We start from the raw sequence: 20,277 nt of genomic DNA, 5'->3' as shown, positions 1-20,277 counted from the left end.
TGTTGTTGTCTCCCACTCAGTTAGACACAAATTACAATTGAATAACCATCAAAAAACTAAAAGCACATGGACAAAAAACACACCATGTAATCACACAGGAACAGTAACCAAAAAAAGAAAAAAGGGCAAAAGAAGAAGAGAAAAGAAGAAAACCTGCAATATCTGGGGATAGGGCACTAAGAGAAAAAAAGTAGAGAAGGAGAATAATGAAGGAAAAAAAGTGGGAAAAATGCAAAAATAAAAACAAGGAACAGGGTTATCCATGAGAAAAAAGGGGGAAAAAGAAAAGTACTTAAATTAAAAAAAAGAAAATTTCCACCAGGAACAGGGAAAAGAAAAAGTGCTGAAAACTAGGACCTGGGAAGGGAAGATTTTTAAAAAGGACAAAAGTATTAATAATAATAGTTGTTTTAAAACAGACAAATACAAAGAAACTAATCATCAGAAAAAAGAAAGCGATAAAGAAAACAGTAGAAAAAGAGAAAAAAAAAAAAGTCAGTGGAGGACAGGGCAGGGCACCCAGGCTCTGTCTGAGCACAGAGACTGTGATGGAGTTCCTGTGGGCCCAGAAGGTAGTTGGCAGTGGGGGATGGGCACACCTCTGTTCACCAAGCGAGTGTGGGTTATAAGAGTAACGAGGAATGTGGTACCTTTTCAGTCTTGCAGGTCCGGAGTGACCTTGGGGTTGGTGGAAAGCAGACCGTGTTCTTAAGCCCCAGGAATCTGCGAGCATGTTGTCTCTAAATATCCAAAATAGTCAAGCTGCTTTTACACCTTCAAAATGGTGGCAACCTCCAGACCGGCAAAAGTCCACAGCTCAGCCCGCCTTTCTCATTTATTCCCCAGCCACCAGAGCAGTCCTCTGTGCAGTCCCTGGCTAGCAGGGCTGTTTTTTAGGTTAATTCTTAGGCCCTACCACCACTCGGGAATCTCCAAGCTGTCTTTGCCATCAGGATCGCTGCCAGACCTCAGGTCCATATGTCTCCTTTTTTGGTATTTTCTTGCAAATTCTTCTGCTAGTTGGGGTTTAGTCCACTTCTATGTCCTTCCCTTCAAGGCTCAGGGGTCCAAGATTGTCTTCTGTGTCTGTGTTCAATGGTTTACGTTTTCTTTGTTGAAGAGGGTTTGTGCAGTCTTTCTGCCTAGTCCGCCATCTTGCCTCCACTCTTACCATGATATTTTTAAGACAATACGATGGATAAGTTAAAGTAGAAATAAAATGTAAGTTTTAAGCTATCAAATAGACAAGTGGAAAAACAGTGGAGTAAACTTTCTTCAGGGCAATCCATAGTGATAACTTAATAGTGTGCATTCTTTTTGACTTAGATTTATATGTATTTGTCCCAAGAATTTTTTTATGGATATCACAAGGATACAGCTATGGGGTTCTAATCATAGCCTTTATTGATAGATATCTAGATGCTCTATAGTAAGAAATTGTTTAAATTATAGTAGATTTGTTCATGGAACCGGAGGCCACTAAACATAGTGATGTGAAATATTTAATGTCATACAGAGATGTTTGAATGTATTATTTCAGAAAGCAGGTAATAAATCAATATAATAATTATTCCTTTTTATAAAGAAGTAACTGGAAGCATATACAGAGAAATGTTAATAGTATTTATCTTTTTGCGTGTCGACATAATGGTAATTTCTGTTTTCTTCTTTCTTTTTTAAATAAGTCTTCTGTAATAAATTCTAATCAGAAGATTAACTCATTAGTCAGAGGTTAAAAGGCTTCTTGACTCTGTCATTAAAAATAGAACAAAACCAAAAAGGTATTATTCACTATGGGTATAGTTGTTTTATTAGCAATAAAGAACTGCTTTTGTTTGAATTGAGGAAACCCACAGTGGGGCAAAATGGGAAAATATCACTCTCCAGAGGCCTTAAGACATTCTCTTGGCATACTGGTGGCACAGGTGGTTAATTGCTTGACTGCTAACTAAAAAGCCTGCGGTTTGAATCCACCAGACACTCGGTAGGAGAAAGATGAGGCAGTCTGCTTCCATAAAGTGTCACAGCTTTGGGAACCCTATGGAGCATTTCTACTCTGTCCTAAAGGGTTACCATGAGTCATAGTTGACTTGATGGCAGTAGATTTGGTTTGGGTATGACATTCTCTTTTAAATCTTTCTTGGTATCTCAGTTATAGTCCAGCATCCCCAACATAACTTTGTACTCAAGACAATTGATTGGGATATTGGGAAAAATATTAGAATTTCTCTTCATCTTATTATTCATATTATCTTAACCATTTTGGGGGTATATATTTTATAATAGAAATAATATATTACTCAAATAGTATGTATAAATAAATATGCATATACTGGAGGGTATATTTTTAAGATTTTTTACTGATGAGGTGTATGATCAAAAAAATGTTGGCAATCATTGTTTTAGACCAACTATTTCAAACTGTGGTCCATGGACTCCTGGGTGTCCCCAAGACACTTTCACCAATCCTACTCAAACTATTCCCAAACATAGAAAAGGATGGGATCCTCCCAGATATATTTCATGAAGCAAGCATAATCCTAATACCAAAACCAAGCAAGGACATCACTAGCAAGGAAAGCTACAGATCAGTATCCCTCGTGAATATAGATGCAGAAGTCTTCAACAAAATCCTAGCCAATAGACTTCAACAACATATCAAAAAAAAAATTTTACAAAGACTATATATTGTGCTGGAGCTCTGGTAGCATAGTGGCTAAGGCACTTGACTGCTAACCAGAAGGCTGACGGTTCAAATCCACCAGCCACTCCTCGGAAGGAAGATGGGGCAATCTACTTCCTTAGTGATACTGCCTCAGAAACCCAAGGAGGGGTCGCTATGAGTCAGGGCCGACTCGACGGCACATAACAACAACAACAACAATATATTGTGCTGTTATTGGGTACAGTGCTCTGTAGATGTCTATAAGGACAAGTTGGGTTTTGTTTTTTAGTTCTTCTTCATCGTTGTTGAAAGTCTTTCCATTTCTATCTTTTGTTGAAAGTGGTGTATTAAAGTCTCCTACTATGACTGTGGAGTCATCTATTTGTCTTTTCAGTCTGTTAAAGCCTGCTTTATGTATTTGGGGGCTCTTTCATTTGGGTGCATAGATATTTATTATGGTTATGTCCTCTTGTTAAATTGATCCTTTAATCATTAAATAATTCCTTCCTTGTCTGTTATGGTGGTTTTTGTCTTAAAGTCTTTGTTACGAGAAATTAATATTGCTACTTCTGGTCTTGTTTGATTGGCATTTGCTTGATATATCTTCTTCCAACCTTTGTTTTTTAGTCTGTTTTTGTCTTTGTTTCTAAGATGTGTCTCTTGTAGACAGCATATTGATGGGTTATGTTTTCTTACCCAGTCTGCAGCTCTTTGTCTCTTGAGTGGTGCATTTAATCCATTTACATTCGGTGCAATTATTGGCAAGTATGAATTTGTTGCTGTCATTTTATTTTATGTTTTTTTGTGGTGTTGCTGATTTCTTTGTTCCTTATAATTTTCTGTGCTGAGCTCATTTTGTTTAGGAATCACATTATCACTTTCTTTGTTGCTGTTGTTTTAGTATTTGCTAAACGTTTGTGCTTGTCCTCTTTTGTACTTGTATGCAAAAGTTTATAATTTTTCTTTGAGGTTACCTTGTGATTTATGATTTTCTTCCTAAGTTTAGAACAGTCCGTTCTATCTTGCAATTTTCTTCCTCACTATTTAGAAGTTCTGTAACTACACTATTTTTTCCATCTTTTTGGTATGTAGTTGTCCTCATTTGCCAGTTGATGTCTCTGTTTCCCTGTTTACAGTCTTATACGCTTATTTTACTTTGAATATTTCCATAACTGGATTGGTTTCTGGGTTATGTCATCATGTTTGTTAATGGTCAGTTGTTGTTTGCTGTTGTTGGTTCTCTGTCCAAATGACTCCATTTAGCATCTCTTGTAAGGTTGATCTGATTTTAACAAATTCCCTTTATTTCTGCTTATCTGGAAATGTCTTAATTTCACTATTATATTTGAGGGATGATCTTGCTGGGTATATAATTCCTGGTTGGAAATTTTTTCTTTCAGGATTTTATATATATCATCCCATTGCTTTGTTACCTGCATGGTTTCTGCCAAGAAATCAGAGCTTAGTCTTCTTAGTTGCCCTTTGTTTTTTCTGGACTGCTTTCAGGATTCTTTCTTTGTGTTTGGTTTTGGTGAGTTAATGATGATATGTCTTGGTGATTTTCGTTTGGGGTTCATTGAACTTCTTGAATGATACATTCTCGTTTTTCATCATATCAGGGATATTTTCTTCCAACATATCTCCGACAATTTTCTCTGTGGTTTTATTCGTCTCTTGTGTTCTAGAATTCTCATTACATGTAGGTTGTTCCTTTTATGGTATCCTACATGAACCTTAGGCTTTTTTTTTTTTTTTTTTTTTTTGATTGATCCCTTACCAAGGAAGTATTGAAGTATTTGTCTTCAATCTCACTACCTCTTTCTTCCATTTATTCAGTCCTGCTGCTTTGCCTGTTCAATGTGTTATCTATTTCTGAAATTTTATTAATCTTCTTGATTTCTATCTGTAGATTTTGTATCATTTCCAATTTTTTCTTTATTTTGTCATTGTATACTTTTATTGTCTTCCTAAATTGTTCTAGGGCTTTGTCTGTGTTTTCCTTAATTTTATCAGTCTCTCACTTCTTGCAGGTGTCTTCTTGACCTGTCTCTCAGTTCTTTGCAGGTGCCTAAATATAATTCTTTTGAATTCCTTATCAGGGAGTTTCAGTGCTACTTCTTCTTCGGGAATGTTTTGTGGGTCTGTATTGTGCTCCCTTGTTTCTACTACTTTATCTTGCTTTGTGTGGATTATGATGGTCTATTGTATCCAAGACATTGTGATGTTGTGTTAAATTGGTGATTGTATGTTGTAGTGGTTCACCCCAATTTTTTTTTCTTTGTTTTGTTTTGATATATCTGAGTAAACAAGGTATTGTGTTATTCTGTTCGGTACTTGGCAGCACTTATGCACTCACCACTTGTCTCCTGGAGGGTGTGATAGAGAATGAAAGTGGATGCACAAATCTTTGTCAGCTGTTTGTGAAGAGCAGTTAAAGGTTAGTCTCACTCATATTAGCTGTGATCTGTTGTTGGCCAATTGGTGTAGAAGCAAGTGGTGGCCCTCACTCAGTAGGTGGGCCTGCAGGAGGTGTGGGTATGATTGGGTCCTACGGACACAGTTGCACTCAGACAAAAACAGCAATGAAGAAAACCAACAAAAAAGTAAAAACGAAGACAGAAAGCACACACTATATAAACACACAGGAACAATTACCACAAAGTAAAAAAAAAGTAAGGCAATAAATGAGAAAAAATATTTAGAGAAATACTTTAAAAAGACAGAAGATAAAGAAAAGGGAAAAATAAAAACCCATAATAACTAGTGATAAAAGAGCTCGAGTAAAAGAATAATAAAAAAAGAAATGAGACAAATGCAAAAAGAAAACCTAGGGATAGAAAGAACCAAGAAAAGGGAAGAGGAAAAAAACTCAAAATCTAGAACCTGGGAAGGGAAAAAAGAATAAAAATAAAAAAGAATAAAAGAATAAAAACAAACAAACAACAAAAAATTGGGACTTCTAGGCCCTGCACACAGACTGAGATGGAATTGCTGCTGGTCCAGAAGGTTGGTGGAGGTGGGGGATGGCCGGCTGTACCTCCATTCACTCAGAGGGTGTAGAGTATAAATGTAACAAAGGGAATATCACCCCTTTCCAGTCATCAGCCTTCAGTGTTGTTGCCATGCTGTCTTGGGTAAGCAGAGCCTATTCTTAAGCCCCTGGGATTGGACTACTGCTTCTTTAAAAATCCAAAATTGCTGTGCTGGTTATAAATTTTCAAAATATTTATGCCTTCTGGACAGGTGAGTCTACAGCTCAGTTTGTCTCCTTCTTTGCTGCTTCTCTTTTTAGTTGTCATCACCAGTAGCCCTTTGCAAGCAGGGCTGTTTTTTAGGTTACTGGCCTATTTATAACACCATTTGTAAATATTCAAACTGGTTACAGCGTCAAGATAGCTGAAAGTCTGCAGCTCCACTTCTCATTTTTCACTGTTTTCATTCAGATTCTTCTACTAGTTGGTATTTAATCCACTTCTGTATCCTTCCTTTCAAAGCTCAGGGCTCCAGAATTATCTTCTGTACCTGTGTCAATTAATTTCTCTCTTCTTTGTTGAAGAGGGTTTGTTTAGCTTGTCTATCTGTTCTCCATCTTGCCCACAACCAAAAAATACACTTTTTAACATTGATATGTAATGGATTTATTTTTTAGATGAATAAATAATTTTAAATATCCTCAGTTTTAATTTTTAATATGCAGTCATTGACAGATGTATTCAGCATGAAAGCTCTTTGGGGTACTCAGTAATTTTTTAAGAGTGTAAAGCATTCCTGACACTAAATGGTCAAGAACCTATGATCTAGACCATGAGCTCCATGAGGGGAGCTTGGTAAATTTCACATGTCTATTTCGTAGCTATTAGGAGTCCCTTGTCCCTCCATATAAATTTGAGAATTGACTTTTCATTTCTGTAAAAAAGGTGTTGGAATTTTGATGGGATTGCATTGAATTTATAAACTGATTTGGAAGTATTGTTATCTTAACTATATTAAGCCTTCCATGAACACAGAATTTATTTAGGTCTTCTTTAGTTTCTTTTAGTAATGTTTTGTAATTTTCTATGTACAACTTGATCATTGCTGATGTATGGAAACTCAACTGATTTTTTTGTGTGTTTACTTTTTCCCCTGCTACTTCACTGAATTCATTTATTAGTTCAAGTTTTCTTGTATAATCTTTAGGATTTTCTATGTATAGGATCATGTAATCTGTCAAAAGGGATAGTTTTACTTCCTCCTTCCTTATTTGGAAACTTTTTTTTTTTTTCCCCCTTTGCCTAATTACTCTGGATATGACTTCCAAAACAATATTGAATACAGTGGTTAGAATGGGCATCTTTGGTCTTGTTACTGATCTTAATAAGAAAATTTTCAGTCTTTTTCTGTTGAGTGTAACATTAGCTATAGGTTTTTCATAAATGCCGTTTATTATATTGAGGAATATCTCTTCCTATTTTGCTGAATGTATTTTTTTGTCATGAAAAGATGTTAAATTTTGTCAAATGCCATTTATGCATCAATTGAGGTGATTATGTGGATCTTTTCCCTTACTCTGTTAATGTGGTGTATTACATTGATTGATTTTCTATTGTTGAAATCACCCTTGCATCCCTGGATTAAATCCCCACTTGATCATGGTGTATACCAAAACCAAACCAAACCTACTGCCATTGAGTTGGTTCTGACTCATAGTGACCTCCACTGGATTTCCAACACTGTAAATCTTTATGGAAGCAGACTGTCTCATCTTTTCCTGTGAAGTGGCTGATGGGTTCAAATCCCCAACCTTTTGGTTAGCAGCCCAGTGCCTTGATCACTATTTTACCACCACTCCTTGTTTATCATTGTCTCACATTGCATATTTATGATAGTAGTTAAAAATCTGCTGTATTCTGCATTAATAAGGTAGTAGGTAGGCATTGCAGCAGTGGATCTGGAGTGACTATGGAGTGTCTCCTTCAAGGAGGTTTCCATGTGGCCTCTGGGAAGCTGTCCATGCTGCCTCATGTCCTTTATCTTTTTCCTGTGGGGTGACATGACTGCAGCCCCTGTGCAGATGTGTAGGCAGCATGGAGCCAATGGGTACCTGTTCCAAGCTCCTATTTGGCCTGCTCAAAATTTCTGTTGGGGGAAGGGAGGAAAGAAAGAGATATCAGAGAGTATTTGGAAGGCATGCATGGAAGTTTAATGACATCCCAAAGTGACTTGAACTGTGCCTAAAGCCTCTTTCTTGGTGGACTGGGTGTACCCTTGCAGGAAGCCCTGAGCCTCATTGACTTGCCAGGCCTGTAGGGTAGAGCAGCCTCTGGTGACCATGAATGCGGGTGTGCAGGGATGGGAGTGGTCACCTGGAGGTGACTCATGAAGGAAGCTCTGGCCCAGCACAGGAGGAAGGTGAAGTGATTAAGCCATGGGCCCTCTACTCACACAGCCCAACCTTACCCAGTTTTGTCTTCTAAGCCTTCTTCCCTGCAAGAGGAATAATCCATATCTGGTTTCATCACAGTGATAAGCACACAATAAATTAAAAAAAAAAAAAAAAGCCAGATTTTACAACAAAAAGCTGCCATTTTCACATAATGCTAATGTTTCTGGAACCTGACCACGTGGATGGGTTGAGTAGGTAGATGTAATACTGGGCAGGGGGGGGTGGGACTACAAAGTGAACTTATACATTCTTAAAGGCTTTAACTTTAGACTGAGATAATTCCCTATCCAAGTTTTGAATTGTGATATCTACTTTTTATTTTTTCTTTCTTCTCCATCTTAGAATTTGAGAGTCGGAAAAGGCTTGTAGAGGTTGTATTTATTCCTTTGTGGCCTTTTTAAGCAAGTTTCTTCATCTATAAAATGAAGAAATGATATATACCTATACTCCTCACTTATTACTATCTCATTATTTGACATTTCACATTTATAACAACTTTGAACAAATTCTCAGGCATTGACTCTGATGGTCCCAGCTCAATGTGTGGCTGTGGCTGGGCCTGGGGCTCCCTATGTGGGCCTCCCCAAATGATATGCAGGAGGTTTTGGTAATGACTGTGCCACATGAGGAATGGCAGCCAACTGGCCATGGGATGCCATATCCCATTTGTCCATGACATCTTGGTCAGGCTATGGACCAGGGCAATGGTGGGACCATGTGAGGTCATGGGTAGGCAGGGAGAGGCCGGACGAGAGCCCGAAAGTGACAAGGAGGATGGTGAGGGGGATGGTGGGGAGGAAGAAAGCGGGAAGAGGACTGTTTGGGGCAGACAGAGGACAAGTGGGGTTCCTGCCCAGTGCAGGTGGAGGACAAGTGGAATCCTTGGCCAGGGCAGGCACCAAGAGGAGGGAGGTGGTGGGCAACACCTGACCACCACCACCACTCCAAATCCCTTTGGGTCCACGATGGGAAAGCATGGTGGGGAAGGGGGTCCCACTGCATCACGCACATCCTGATATATGCCGTGGGTACCCAATGGGCTTTGAGACACCGGAGATAGGGGGCATTGGCTCTGAAGATAGGCCATGCCCCACTCTTGCATAATGCCAGTTTAGCATTGGGGTCCTTGGAATATAATCATGTTGCAGAGAAGTGGGTGTGTACCTTATATTGTCAGGAGAAGTGAATGAAATAATTTTTATGAAATTTTTACTGTTTAATTAATAGAATTAATCCAGTAAGTAGTAGTTGTTTTTAGGTACTACAGAATTAATTTAGACTCATAGTGACTCCATGTGACAGTAGAACTGTCCCAAAGAGTTTTATAGGCTGTGATCTTTACAGGATCAGAGTGCTAGGTCTTTCTCTTGTAGAGCCACTGGGTGAGTGGCTGGGTGCATTCAAACCACCAACTTTTCACTTAAGTGGTTACACCTGACAAATTGAGTGAATTAATCAAAATTTAGCACAAATGTGTGGCTGAATTTGGACTAAAATCCCATTGTTTTTCATTTTAATCCACTATTTCTACCCTGTTATGGTTGGTATTTATTTCCATACTAGTGAACTTGTTCCTTTTTTTATTTGTTATTGCCAATTTGATGTGGATTGGGGAACAAAACCACACACTTTATTCATTCACTATATGTTCATTAGTAGGAGCTCTGGTGGTGTAGTGCCTAAGGCATTTGACTGCTAACCAGAAGGCTGGTGGTTCAAACTCACCAGCCGCTCCTCAGAAGGAAGGTTGGGCAATCTACTTTCATAGGGGTACTGCCTCGGAAACCCTGGGAGGGGTCACTATGAGTCGGAACTGACTTGACAGCAGTGAGTTTGGTTTTTGTTTATATGCTCATAAAGCATAATTATGTAACAGGCACTGTGGTAGGTATATGAAAACAGATGTTTTGTTCTCAAAGATTTTGGTGTCTAGAAGGTAGATGATAAATCTAGAAAAATACATAAATGAAGTATTAAATGTCATGGTAGATACATGCAGATGATATGAAGAGATTCTTAAAAACTTCTCTTAGAAAGGGAATGTTGGGGGTCAGAGTATTTATAGAACAGGACAATAGATGAGGGTCAGGTAAATCACCAGATAGTAGGAACTAAGGGGTATAAGGATGACTGGCTTATTTTGCCTGAGAGTGTTGTGTGGAAAGTGGTGTGATTGTGGAGCATCTGTGAGAAGACAAAAGTGTAGTTTATTTGCAGCAGAACCAGGATTCCAGAAGATAAATGAAATAGACTTGATAGGGAAAGAGTACAGGAGGGAAGGTCAGTGGTTAGGAAGTACAAAGAAACATAAGGATGAGAAGTCAGTGTTTCACCATCCTTCCAGGTTATAGATTCTAGGTAATTACTTTTCAACTCTTAAGCAACGGCCCTTTGAGTTTGTTGGTCTCTGACTATATTGCAGTCAGTTTGCCTTTTTTGGTATTTTCTGCTCAATCTTCCAGATATAGTCTCATTTATTAGTGAGCAACTAGATAATTTTTCCATTTTTGTTTTAATCCATGAGGTTAAACCTCTCAACTGTATAGTTCAAGACTGTTGTTGTTGTTGTTAATTTGCCATCTAGTCGGCCCTGATTCATAGCGACCCCTCCTTGGGTTTCTGAGGCAGTATCACTATGGAAGTAGGATTGCCCAACCTTCCTTCTGAGGAGTGGCTGGTGGGTTTGAACCACCAGCCTTCTGGTTAGCAGTCAAGTGCCTTAGGCACTATGCTACCAGAGCTCCTAGTCCAAGACTAGGTTAGCCTTAAGTCCATATGCATGTTGAATGAATATTGAGAATGGTACTTTAAATTAAAGAAATTACAACTTGGTATAATATGTAAACTTTTAATTCTCTATATATATTTCATGTCTTTTTTTTGTGTGCGTATGTGTATAGATTAAATGTATCTTTAGAATACAGTATGAAGAGGTCTTGTATATTCAAAGGCCTATTGAAGAAGACAGAAGAAAATTTTTCCAAGAATTGATTCTCAATCAGGCATCAATGGCTCCACCGCGAAGGAAACACACCGGTAAAGCCCCTTAAACCATGAGGGAAATGGGGGGATGGAGTTAATCATTGAACGCCCTTTCTTGGAGCCCAGAATTTTTTTAACCATTTCTTCATGCACATAGTTTGTCAGATTCTATTTAGATTGACCCATGGAGAAGTGGCCATTGTGTTCATCTGACTTGAGGAATTTAGGGAGTACCTAAATGTTAAAGCTTTACTAATATATGACTGTTAGTGAAGTATTCCCCTGATTACTTCAGTCCCTATACTCTGCTAAATTTCACGTTCTGAGTGAGACTCAAAAAACGAGAGAAAAAAAGTCTTTGATTTTGTCTGCTGTAGTCACTTCAAGTACCTAGGAGTTTGTCAGGTTGTGAATACCAGGTGGTGTGCTGATTCTGTTATGGGCCAGGGAAGGTTTGATGGGGCTAAGGACTGGGGAGAATATATGCTTTTTCTGGTTTTTTTTGATAATTTAAAAAATATTTATTGGATATCTATCATGTTAGATGTCTTATGTTAGGCACTTAGAAATCTATCATGTCTTTGTTTTAAGCATTTGATTTTTTCTTGGGTTTGGATTCATAGCATTAAGAAGGGCATCAAGAATTTGCCAGATTTTAGTTCTCTGACTTATGTAAGGACTGTATTCTGTACTTTGAAAAGAGTTTCTTTTCCTAATTTAAGATACATAATAAATAAATAAGATCCTCTAAGTTACTCATTCAGCTTCTTCTAGGAAATAGCAATCCTGTTTGGTTAAAAAAAAAAAAAAAAGTTCTTTCCCCCCTTACTCTGTCTTTAATGTTTCTCCAAGCAGTTCTTGTAGGATTTTAAAATAAGTGCCCATCTCTGTCACATTCTTCCTTTTTCATATTCTTTCCAGTGGTTTTGTTTGTCTGCTCTTCAAATTGGTTACATTACCCAAACTTTAATAATCCTGTTGCTCGTTAGTGGGCTTCTTTCTAAAATTTCTCAATGTCTTAAAAATGAACCCTATCCAATAGCTATAATTGTGTTTTTCCCCCAGAAATTTTGTGAAAATTCAGAATCACATCTTCTGATTGGTTATTGGTTATTGCCTCATTTACTCTAAATACCAGTATTTAAGATAATTAATTATGAAAATGATATAATATGGTATCTTGTATGCTCTTAGATATATTTCAGTCCCATAATCTGAATTTTTTATCTTTAGGATTGATATAATTATTTTTTTGAGTTGCTTCTGTTGAATTTTATTTTTCTTCTTAGGGACTATTTAGAAACCAATGAGACTACTTAGAATTTTTATCCAGAGCTTCAATTTGATATCAGGAAGATCTTTTAAAGAATTAGGGCACATTATGATTATTAAAAACTTAATAAGATTTTTATTTTAGCTTAGGTCATAAATACCACAGATTTTATGTACAAAACTTTAAACTGAGTTTGTTTTTATCTCTTCCAATCTCTGGGATTCTGTTTTTTCTTCTCCCCCCCCCCTTTTTTTTTTGCTCCCAAGTGCCATTCAGTGTTCTTATTGTGTTGTACTAAGAATATGAATATAGGAGATTTGCCTGAAATCAGAATTTATTTGGGGTCAGGAAGGATCAAATAATTGTTTACTTTCTGTGCATATAAGGCAACCCCATTTTGAGAAACAGGTTTTAAATAAAATTGACTTCAGCAAATCAGTAATAGTACTTCATCTTGAAGATATTTATGTTGATTTGAAGCATTTTTCATAAGTTTTATTTAAATAATATTTCGAGTCAAATTATTTAAAATAATTTGTGTTTTAAAGGAGTGTAGCCCTAATGTAAAGGAGCTCTGTTGGCACAGTGCCTAAGGAATCTGACTGCTAACCAGAAGGTTGGTGATTCAAACTCAGCAGCCACTCCACAGAAGCAAAACTGGGCAATCTACTTCTGTAAAGATTTGCTGCCTTGGCAACCCAGTGGTAGTCGCGATGAGTCGGAACTGACTCCTTGGCAGTGGGTTTGGTTTGTTTTTTGTTTAGTCCTATTGTGAGTTAAGGGGCTCTGGTAGCATAGTGCCTAAGGCACTTGACTGCTAACCAGAAGGCTGGTGGTTCAAACCCACCAGCCACTCCTTGGAAGGAAGATGGGGCAATCTACTTCCGTAGTGATACTGCCTTGGAAACCCAAGGAGGGGTCACTATGAGTTTGGTCCGATTTGATGGCAGATAACAACAACAACAATAGCAGTTTGAACCCGCCATCCACTCCATGGGAGAAAGATGTGGCAGTCTGCTTCCATAAAGATAGCAGCCTTGGAAACCCTATGGGGCAGTTTACCCTGCTCTAATAGGGTCACTATGAGTCAGAATCTACTTGACGGCATTGGATTTTGTTTGTTTTATTGTGAGTTACTTTGTAAAGTGAAGCATACCTTAATTTTTTTTTTTTTTTTTTTACATTCAGATTTTCACTTATTTAAATCATGGTTCACATATATGTGGAATTCTTTTCTGAAAAGAATATTTTGCAGAAATGCCAGAAAAGTAATTTAAGTCTTAATTCCTACCATATTGGAATCTTAACATTTTCTTCTGTTTTCTTTAGCTCTTTGTGCCATGGAAGTGCTTCCTCTTGCATTACCTTCTCCACCTCGCCAGTTATCAGAATCAGAAAAAAATCGAATGGAGGACCAGGAGGAAAATACTTTAAGAGAATTGCGGTTGTTTCTCAGGGATGTAACCAAGAGGCTGGCCACAGATAAACGCTTTAACATCTTCAGCAAACCGGTGGATATTGAAGAGGTCTTGTTTCAGTAGTGTGCAAACAGTGAAGTTGAACTGGCTAAAAGAAAAAAATATTGACATCTTTTTTTGGAAAGAAAAAAAACAAAGGCATGGATGAATATTACCCCCTGTAAAATTATAATCCATGTTATAACTACCCATGTCATCAGGAAACATCTGGTGACTTTTGGGTAAAATTAGTGACTGATTTGTATATCTCCTGTTAATTATTATTGATCCTTGGGATCTCATACTCTTCAGTTTATGAAGAGGATTTAAAGTTACTATAATGAGCTGTCCATACTAGACTATTTTTATTCCAGGATAAATTCTGCTCACACAATGTATATTGATAATAATCAAGCAATGCCAATTAATATCGACATTTCCCAAATAACATATAAATCATCAAAAGAGATGGATAAGATGCCTGAAATTTCTTTGAATTTCCTATTTTGGAATTGCCTGTGTTTGAGATGCTGTTTGAAGTTAAGCCCATCCTATGCAGTTAAAATTATTTTTTCTGCCAAGGTTTTCTTTGTTCCCGGTGGAAAATTTCTCACTTTATGTGTATTGTTTTGTGTCCTTGTGAGAGCATGGTTTGTGATAATGAGTAAAAAGAAATTTTCCATTTGGAATCTTTCATAATAGTGTAAACTATTATTATTTTAGATTATTACTGATATTTTTTATCCTGGGATAATATAGTGTGTGGATAAACACAATGTCATCTTTACTGGCCTTCTTCTTATAGTTCAGACTCCATGTTTGAACAGTGTTGGTGTTTTCAGTTTTTACTTCTTTTTTTTTTTTTAAATTTGAATTATTAAATGATTCAAAGTTTAATGTCATGTCCTAATTGTGAAATCTGTGCTTTTGGACCTGAGAAGCTTCCTTTGGAACCATTACCTTATGTGTGACTGGGGTCAATGAGCTAGCATTACATTTTTCTCTCCCTGGCAAGTTTGAAAATATGTTTTTCCTTTTTATTGATGAAGTGACTGTAATTTGATTTGCTTATTTGTCCACAATATATAGTTTTAAACATTGGCTCCCCTCAACAACCTTGTAGTGTAGTGTCAGTATTATTACTCTGACTTTGCAGCTGAAGACACTAAGGTTCAGTTAGATCATACAGTTGGCAAGTGACTGGAAATTTTAAAAATGGAATGACTTAGAATTTGAAAAAAATTGTTTATACTATATCACAGCTACCTCCACCAACCTTCCCCACTACAGTAACAAGACCTGCCTAATTTGCTTTCTTTATTGGATAAATATCACTTCATATTGTTGTTATTGTTAAGTGCCGTCGAGTCGGACCCAACTCATAACGACCCCTCTTTGGGTTTCCGAGGCAGTATCACTACAGAAGTAGATTGCCCTATCTTTCTTCCGAGGAGTGGCTGGTGGGTTTGAACTGCCAGCCTTCTGGTTAGCAGTCAGGTTCCTTTAGGTAGTATGCTACCAGAGCTCCCACTTTATATTAGCGGAATATTTTTTTCCACTAGTGTTTTCAGACAGCCTTAAAACTATCAGCCGACTTTAAAGGTTGTTTAAAATGCCTCTGCTACCCACCCCAATATTGAATATGTTTAGACTCTTGATACTTTTTAAAGGGTAAGAGCTTCCCCTAAAACAACGTCCCATGTTTGGAATAAACCAATTTTGCCTTTGCTTAGGATACTTTTTCTTTCTAACCAGAAGAGATTGCAAATTTTAAATGCTGTCTGTAACAGAGTAAAAATTTTATAACTGATGGTAAGGCAGTGGAAAAGAATAGGAAGTATCGGTCAGATAAAAACTTATTTAAGGGTTGAGTTATATTCCTCTTGTTTCTTCCTTTGTTCTTTTCAGGTATTCTGCCATTGGTTCTCTGTCTGCTCTTAAACATAGGAGTCTTTGGGAAGGATTAGCAACAGGAAACAAGATAGCAGTTAGATAACTTAAGTTTGTATCGAAACACTTAAGTTTGTATTGCAATAGTGAATTTAAAATGTCTAAAAGCTTTATTAAATTCCAAAGCTGACAGTTGTTGTTGTTGTTATGTGCCGTCCAGTTGGACCCAACTCATAGCGACCCCCCCTTGGGTTTCTGAGGCAGTATCACTACGGACATAGATTGCCCCATCTTCCTTCCGAGGAGTGGCTGGTGGGTTTCAACCGCCAGCCTTCTGGTTAGCAGTCAAGTGCCTTAGGCACTACGCTACCAGAGTTCCCAAGCTGACAATGGAGAAAACAAAATTATTTAGGAAAATAAATACTGAATTTTCAAATTAAACATAGGTACTAAAATTTTATGGCCTTTAGTAATAAAAGTTTTTCATAGTACTTTCCAGTTTATAAAATATTTTCTACATGTATACAGGGCATGCCAGGTGCCAGAGGCAAGAGTTCTATTAATATCTTCTGCACTGTTGCTTATTCCAGTATAGTTCTACTGCCTTCCCTGGTTGACCAGCTTTTCAGCTCCTAGAGGCCAAAATATAAATCACACACACACATACTCACACACATACCTTATTAGCTAACATTTTTTTTATATGTTAAAAGGTTTAAGAGATATGTTTTATATATGTGTATATGTGTGTGTACATACACATAAATTTAAAAAAATAATAATACCATCTGAAACTAGCTTTTGGTTTCCTAGAGCAGAAATTAATTATCTCCAGAAATTAGCCCTGGACTAATTAGACATTATTGCTTAAGCTGCTTTTATATCTGACCTAATTACATGATTTGAGATTTGCATTAAGAAAGCCAATAGATATATAGGTTGCTAGAGCTTACTTACTGGTCAAGTGATATAGAGCATATAATTTGTTGGGCAAGTCATTACTTAGTATCACCTATTTTGAGTTAGCTACCTGAAAATCAGCACATAGAACAGAATGTGTTTCTTCTTTGTAGATTTGTTAATACTCAAGTCCATAAATCTTTTACTAGTGGTGAAAGCAAAGTTTTATAATTAAAACTCAAAATATTTGTAATGCCTCCAAAGGAGTAGAAACACTTTCCATGAAATGATTCACCATAGAAAACTGAAAGAGAAAGAAAAGTTTTTGTTTAAAATTTTTAAAGAGATTCATCAGAAGAACTTTTCTAATATAAAAAGTCAAGGATTTTTAAAATATTTTCTTAAGGTAACATTTATTGATGCTTTTACCCATCATTTACAGGTGCTTTTACCCATATATTCTCTTCTCAAATATGTCCAAAGAATTAAAAAATAAGCAAATAGCAACAAAACTAGAGAATTAGTTTCAAACTTGAAAATGAGAAATATTTCAGGCCAATGTAGATATGACTTGGAAAGTGAGGCTATTCATGGAAAGTATTACAGATTAACTTTGGTAGAATAAATTGTCCTGTAATTTTTCTTAAAATCTTAAATATCTAGATTAAATTTTTAAATAACTGTGTTTTTATTTTTTTATAAAAGATAAAAAACCAGAAATAATTTTAATTAAAATATCTTATTTGTTGTAGGTTTCAGATTATCTTGAAGTAATCAAGGAACCAATGGATTTATCAACAATAATAACTAAAATTGATAAACATAATTATCTGACTGCTAAGGATTTCCTGAAAGATATTGATCTCATCTGTAGCAATGCTTTAGAATACAATCCAGATAAGGATCCAGGAGGTAAGGACGCTCGGGGCAAGGTTGACTGCTAATCACTGAGATGTCAGTTTAAATAATGAATCATGCTTGTGTTTAAATAGATAAATTAACTAGTTATTACCTATTATGTTCAGAAACTTCTTGATGTGGAAGTAATAATATATTAAAAATAGCATACTTAAAGATTTTATTCTTCTAGGTATTGTATTCAGGATTTAGTTTATTTACCTTTTTTTATTTTATACTTAGATTTTGATTTTGTTCCGGTTATGATGAAAAACTGAGTAATTGAGAATTTAATTTAAAATATACGTATATTTTAACATCACCAGTGCTGATAAGCACTGGGACTTTGAATTTGTGGGAAGTAATGATAGGATAAGTCTACATATTAAAAGACTCCTTTTTGTGGAAATAATTCTCTCTTCTACAGGTTGTGGGTGTTTTTATATAATTTTAGAATTTTACTCCTGATCCCACCTTATATCAAGTCTGTAGTCCCAACTGTTGTCAGTGCCCATCGAGGAGGACCACAAGGAACATATCTGTCCTTAAATAAGGGAGAATGTGCAACATGAGAAATCATACAGGATTTAGACTTGTATTAAGTGATTTTGAGGAAGATTTAAGGAAATGGGACTTTGTAATGGATTGGGTGCTGTTAGGAAATGTCAGTCAGTTTGTGATTGGTTATTTTAAGAACCTAGAAAGCAAGAAGAATGGGCTGAGGGTAAAACTGTGATTGGTAAAGAAGCAGCAGTTAAATCGTATTAGCTAGGATAGGATTATGTTTGGTTATCTTGTGGAAAGGACAATGTTCATGTTTTTGTCTGTGTTCAGATATGATTACAGAGTGCTCTTGTTTTCATCATTCATCATGAGCACAGAGGGGGCCTTATGTGATGGTGGTGTTCTGTAAAATAGTATAACACCAGCACAGCAAGACCTAGCTGATAGTGTCAGGCTACCTTCTAGCTGTCAGGGGCTGTTTTTCCCTTTCTCACTTTATTGAGAATTCTTACTGTTTCTTCAACAAGTGATACACAAGTAAGATTTTTTGTTTTTGTTTTTAAAGTTTATTTAAGTTCTCTTATCCAAGGATATTTTTTTATATGAGTACTGTTTGAGTATTATGTCTGTTCTTTGGGAGAGTGGTCCTCAACCCAGCTACATATTAGAATAACCTGGATTTCTCAATTCCATGCTCAATCAGCTTTATTTTGCCTAAATTTAGATGAGAGTATATCACACATCCTAATTCTAAGTTAAGAGACAGAACTAAATTTTTACATTGCTACAATGGTATGTAATAGTTCTTATGCTTTGTGTTAGGATGTTTGCGTTTTGTAGCTTTTATTGTTTGTTTTGCTTCTGTTTGGCTTATTATAGCAAATGGAAAAACTAGCAAATGAAGATAAGAACAAAGAAGAAAATGAAAATAAGCTATAATCCTATTAGCATTATCATACATACACATACATGCATATTGTTTTGCTAAAATGACATAATATGAGTTTTGTAAACTTTGTCTTCACATAATATTTTGTGAAAAGCTTTCCAAGTTAAAGAATGTATTTCAACAACATTTTTTTTACCATAATAGCTAATTACCATAATAGCTAATTCCCTATTACTGGACATAATGGGTTTTCTAGTTTCTCCTCTATTTTAAACACTGATGAATATCTTTATAGCATATGTTTTATGTACGTCCTTGATTATTTCCTTAGGATAAATTCCTTAAAGTGAAATTTTTAGATCAAAGAGTATATAACTTTTTTTAAGGCTTTTAATGTATATTAAAATTTCCTCACAGAATGTTTTACCACTTTTTACTTCTGTCAGCAGCGTCAGGGTCCTTGTTAGCCAATATGGCAATTTTGTGTGAGTGAGAGAGAGAATCTTCAGTGTGGTTGCAATCCTGCAAGAAGGCCAGTTTGAGTAGTGTGCTATGGGCTGGATTCCAGCCTCATTTGACTCCATGCTGGGGCACTGTGTGAGAGTGCAACCTGCACAGGTATCTACACAGTAGCCTTGAGCAATGTATGAAAGTACTTGTGTGCCTATACCCTCAGCCTGTTTTTAAAAACATTACTGAAACTATGTCACATGTAATGAGACCTTGGGCTTTAGATTTATTTTTTTTAATGCATCTTTATTTATTTTCTAATGGTATGATCACTAGGCATTTATTACTCACAGAATAAACAGAACATGATGAGCAGACATCATCAGCAGCCTATGTTCCCTGAAGTTAGGCTGTCATCCAAACCTGCCCCAATTCATGTTTTGGGAGGAGAATGCCTAAATTCCTCTCTCCTGGGATTAAATGCTAATCAGACAGCCATATCTACATACCAGAGAGCATGTATAGACAGCAGGTTGGGAAAGGGGCAATGAAAGAAGGCAGTAAAAGGTAAAAGGGGGTGATAAAAGTAGAAGGCCCTCCTCCCTGAAGGCAGTGTACATTATTATTGCCCCTGCTTAGGCTATTCTAGATGTATTGGCTCCAGAGAACAGCCCTTGTCCTTTACCCCACAATTGGGCTTTAGATTTAGATCGAGATTTTGTTGTTGTTGTTGTTAGGTGCCGTTGAGTCATGTCCGACTCATAATGACTGCAAAAAGGACAAGGAGGCCACATGTTCTGACCTCCTCTAATCTCACAAGAGGAAGACAGGATTACCAGCAGTAACCCAAGGCCTATTACTGCAAGGCCAGACATACTGCCTCCCTCCAGCCCTTTTACCAACTGTTCCTCCCAAAGCACCCACCACCTCTCTCCTGGTTTCGAT

General features: G+C 36.7%; 1 protein-coding gene across 1 annotated transcript in view; it reads left to right on the top strand.

Moving 5' to 3' along the window:
* Positions 1-20,277, top strand: part of ATAD2B (ATPase family AAA domain containing 2B) — a 262,920-nt gene that overhangs the window by 200,577 nt on the left and 42,066 nt on the right. The window contains exons 20-22 of the mRNA XM_007939264.2: positions 10,991-11,126; positions 13,675-13,871; positions 17,345-17,504. Of these exons, the coding sequence (XP_007937455.1) occupies positions 10,991-11,126; positions 13,675-13,871; positions 17,345-17,504 (493 nt within the window). The remainder of the gene's footprint in view (positions 1-10,990; positions 11,127-13,674; positions 13,872-17,344; positions 17,505-20,277) is intronic.

This window comes from Orycteropus afer, unplaced genomic scaffold (assembly GCF_000298275.1).
Source record: "Orycteropus afer afer isolate SDZICR_OR568_19922 unplaced genomic scaffold, OryAfe1.0 scaffold00058, whole genome shotgun sequence".
Classification (NCBI taxonomy): domain Eukaryota; kingdom Metazoa; phylum Chordata; class Mammalia; order Tubulidentata; family Orycteropodidae; genus Orycteropus; species Orycteropus afer.
The sequence above is the reverse complement of the archived record's forward strand: the minus strand, read 5'-3'. Positions and strand labels throughout refer to the sequence as shown.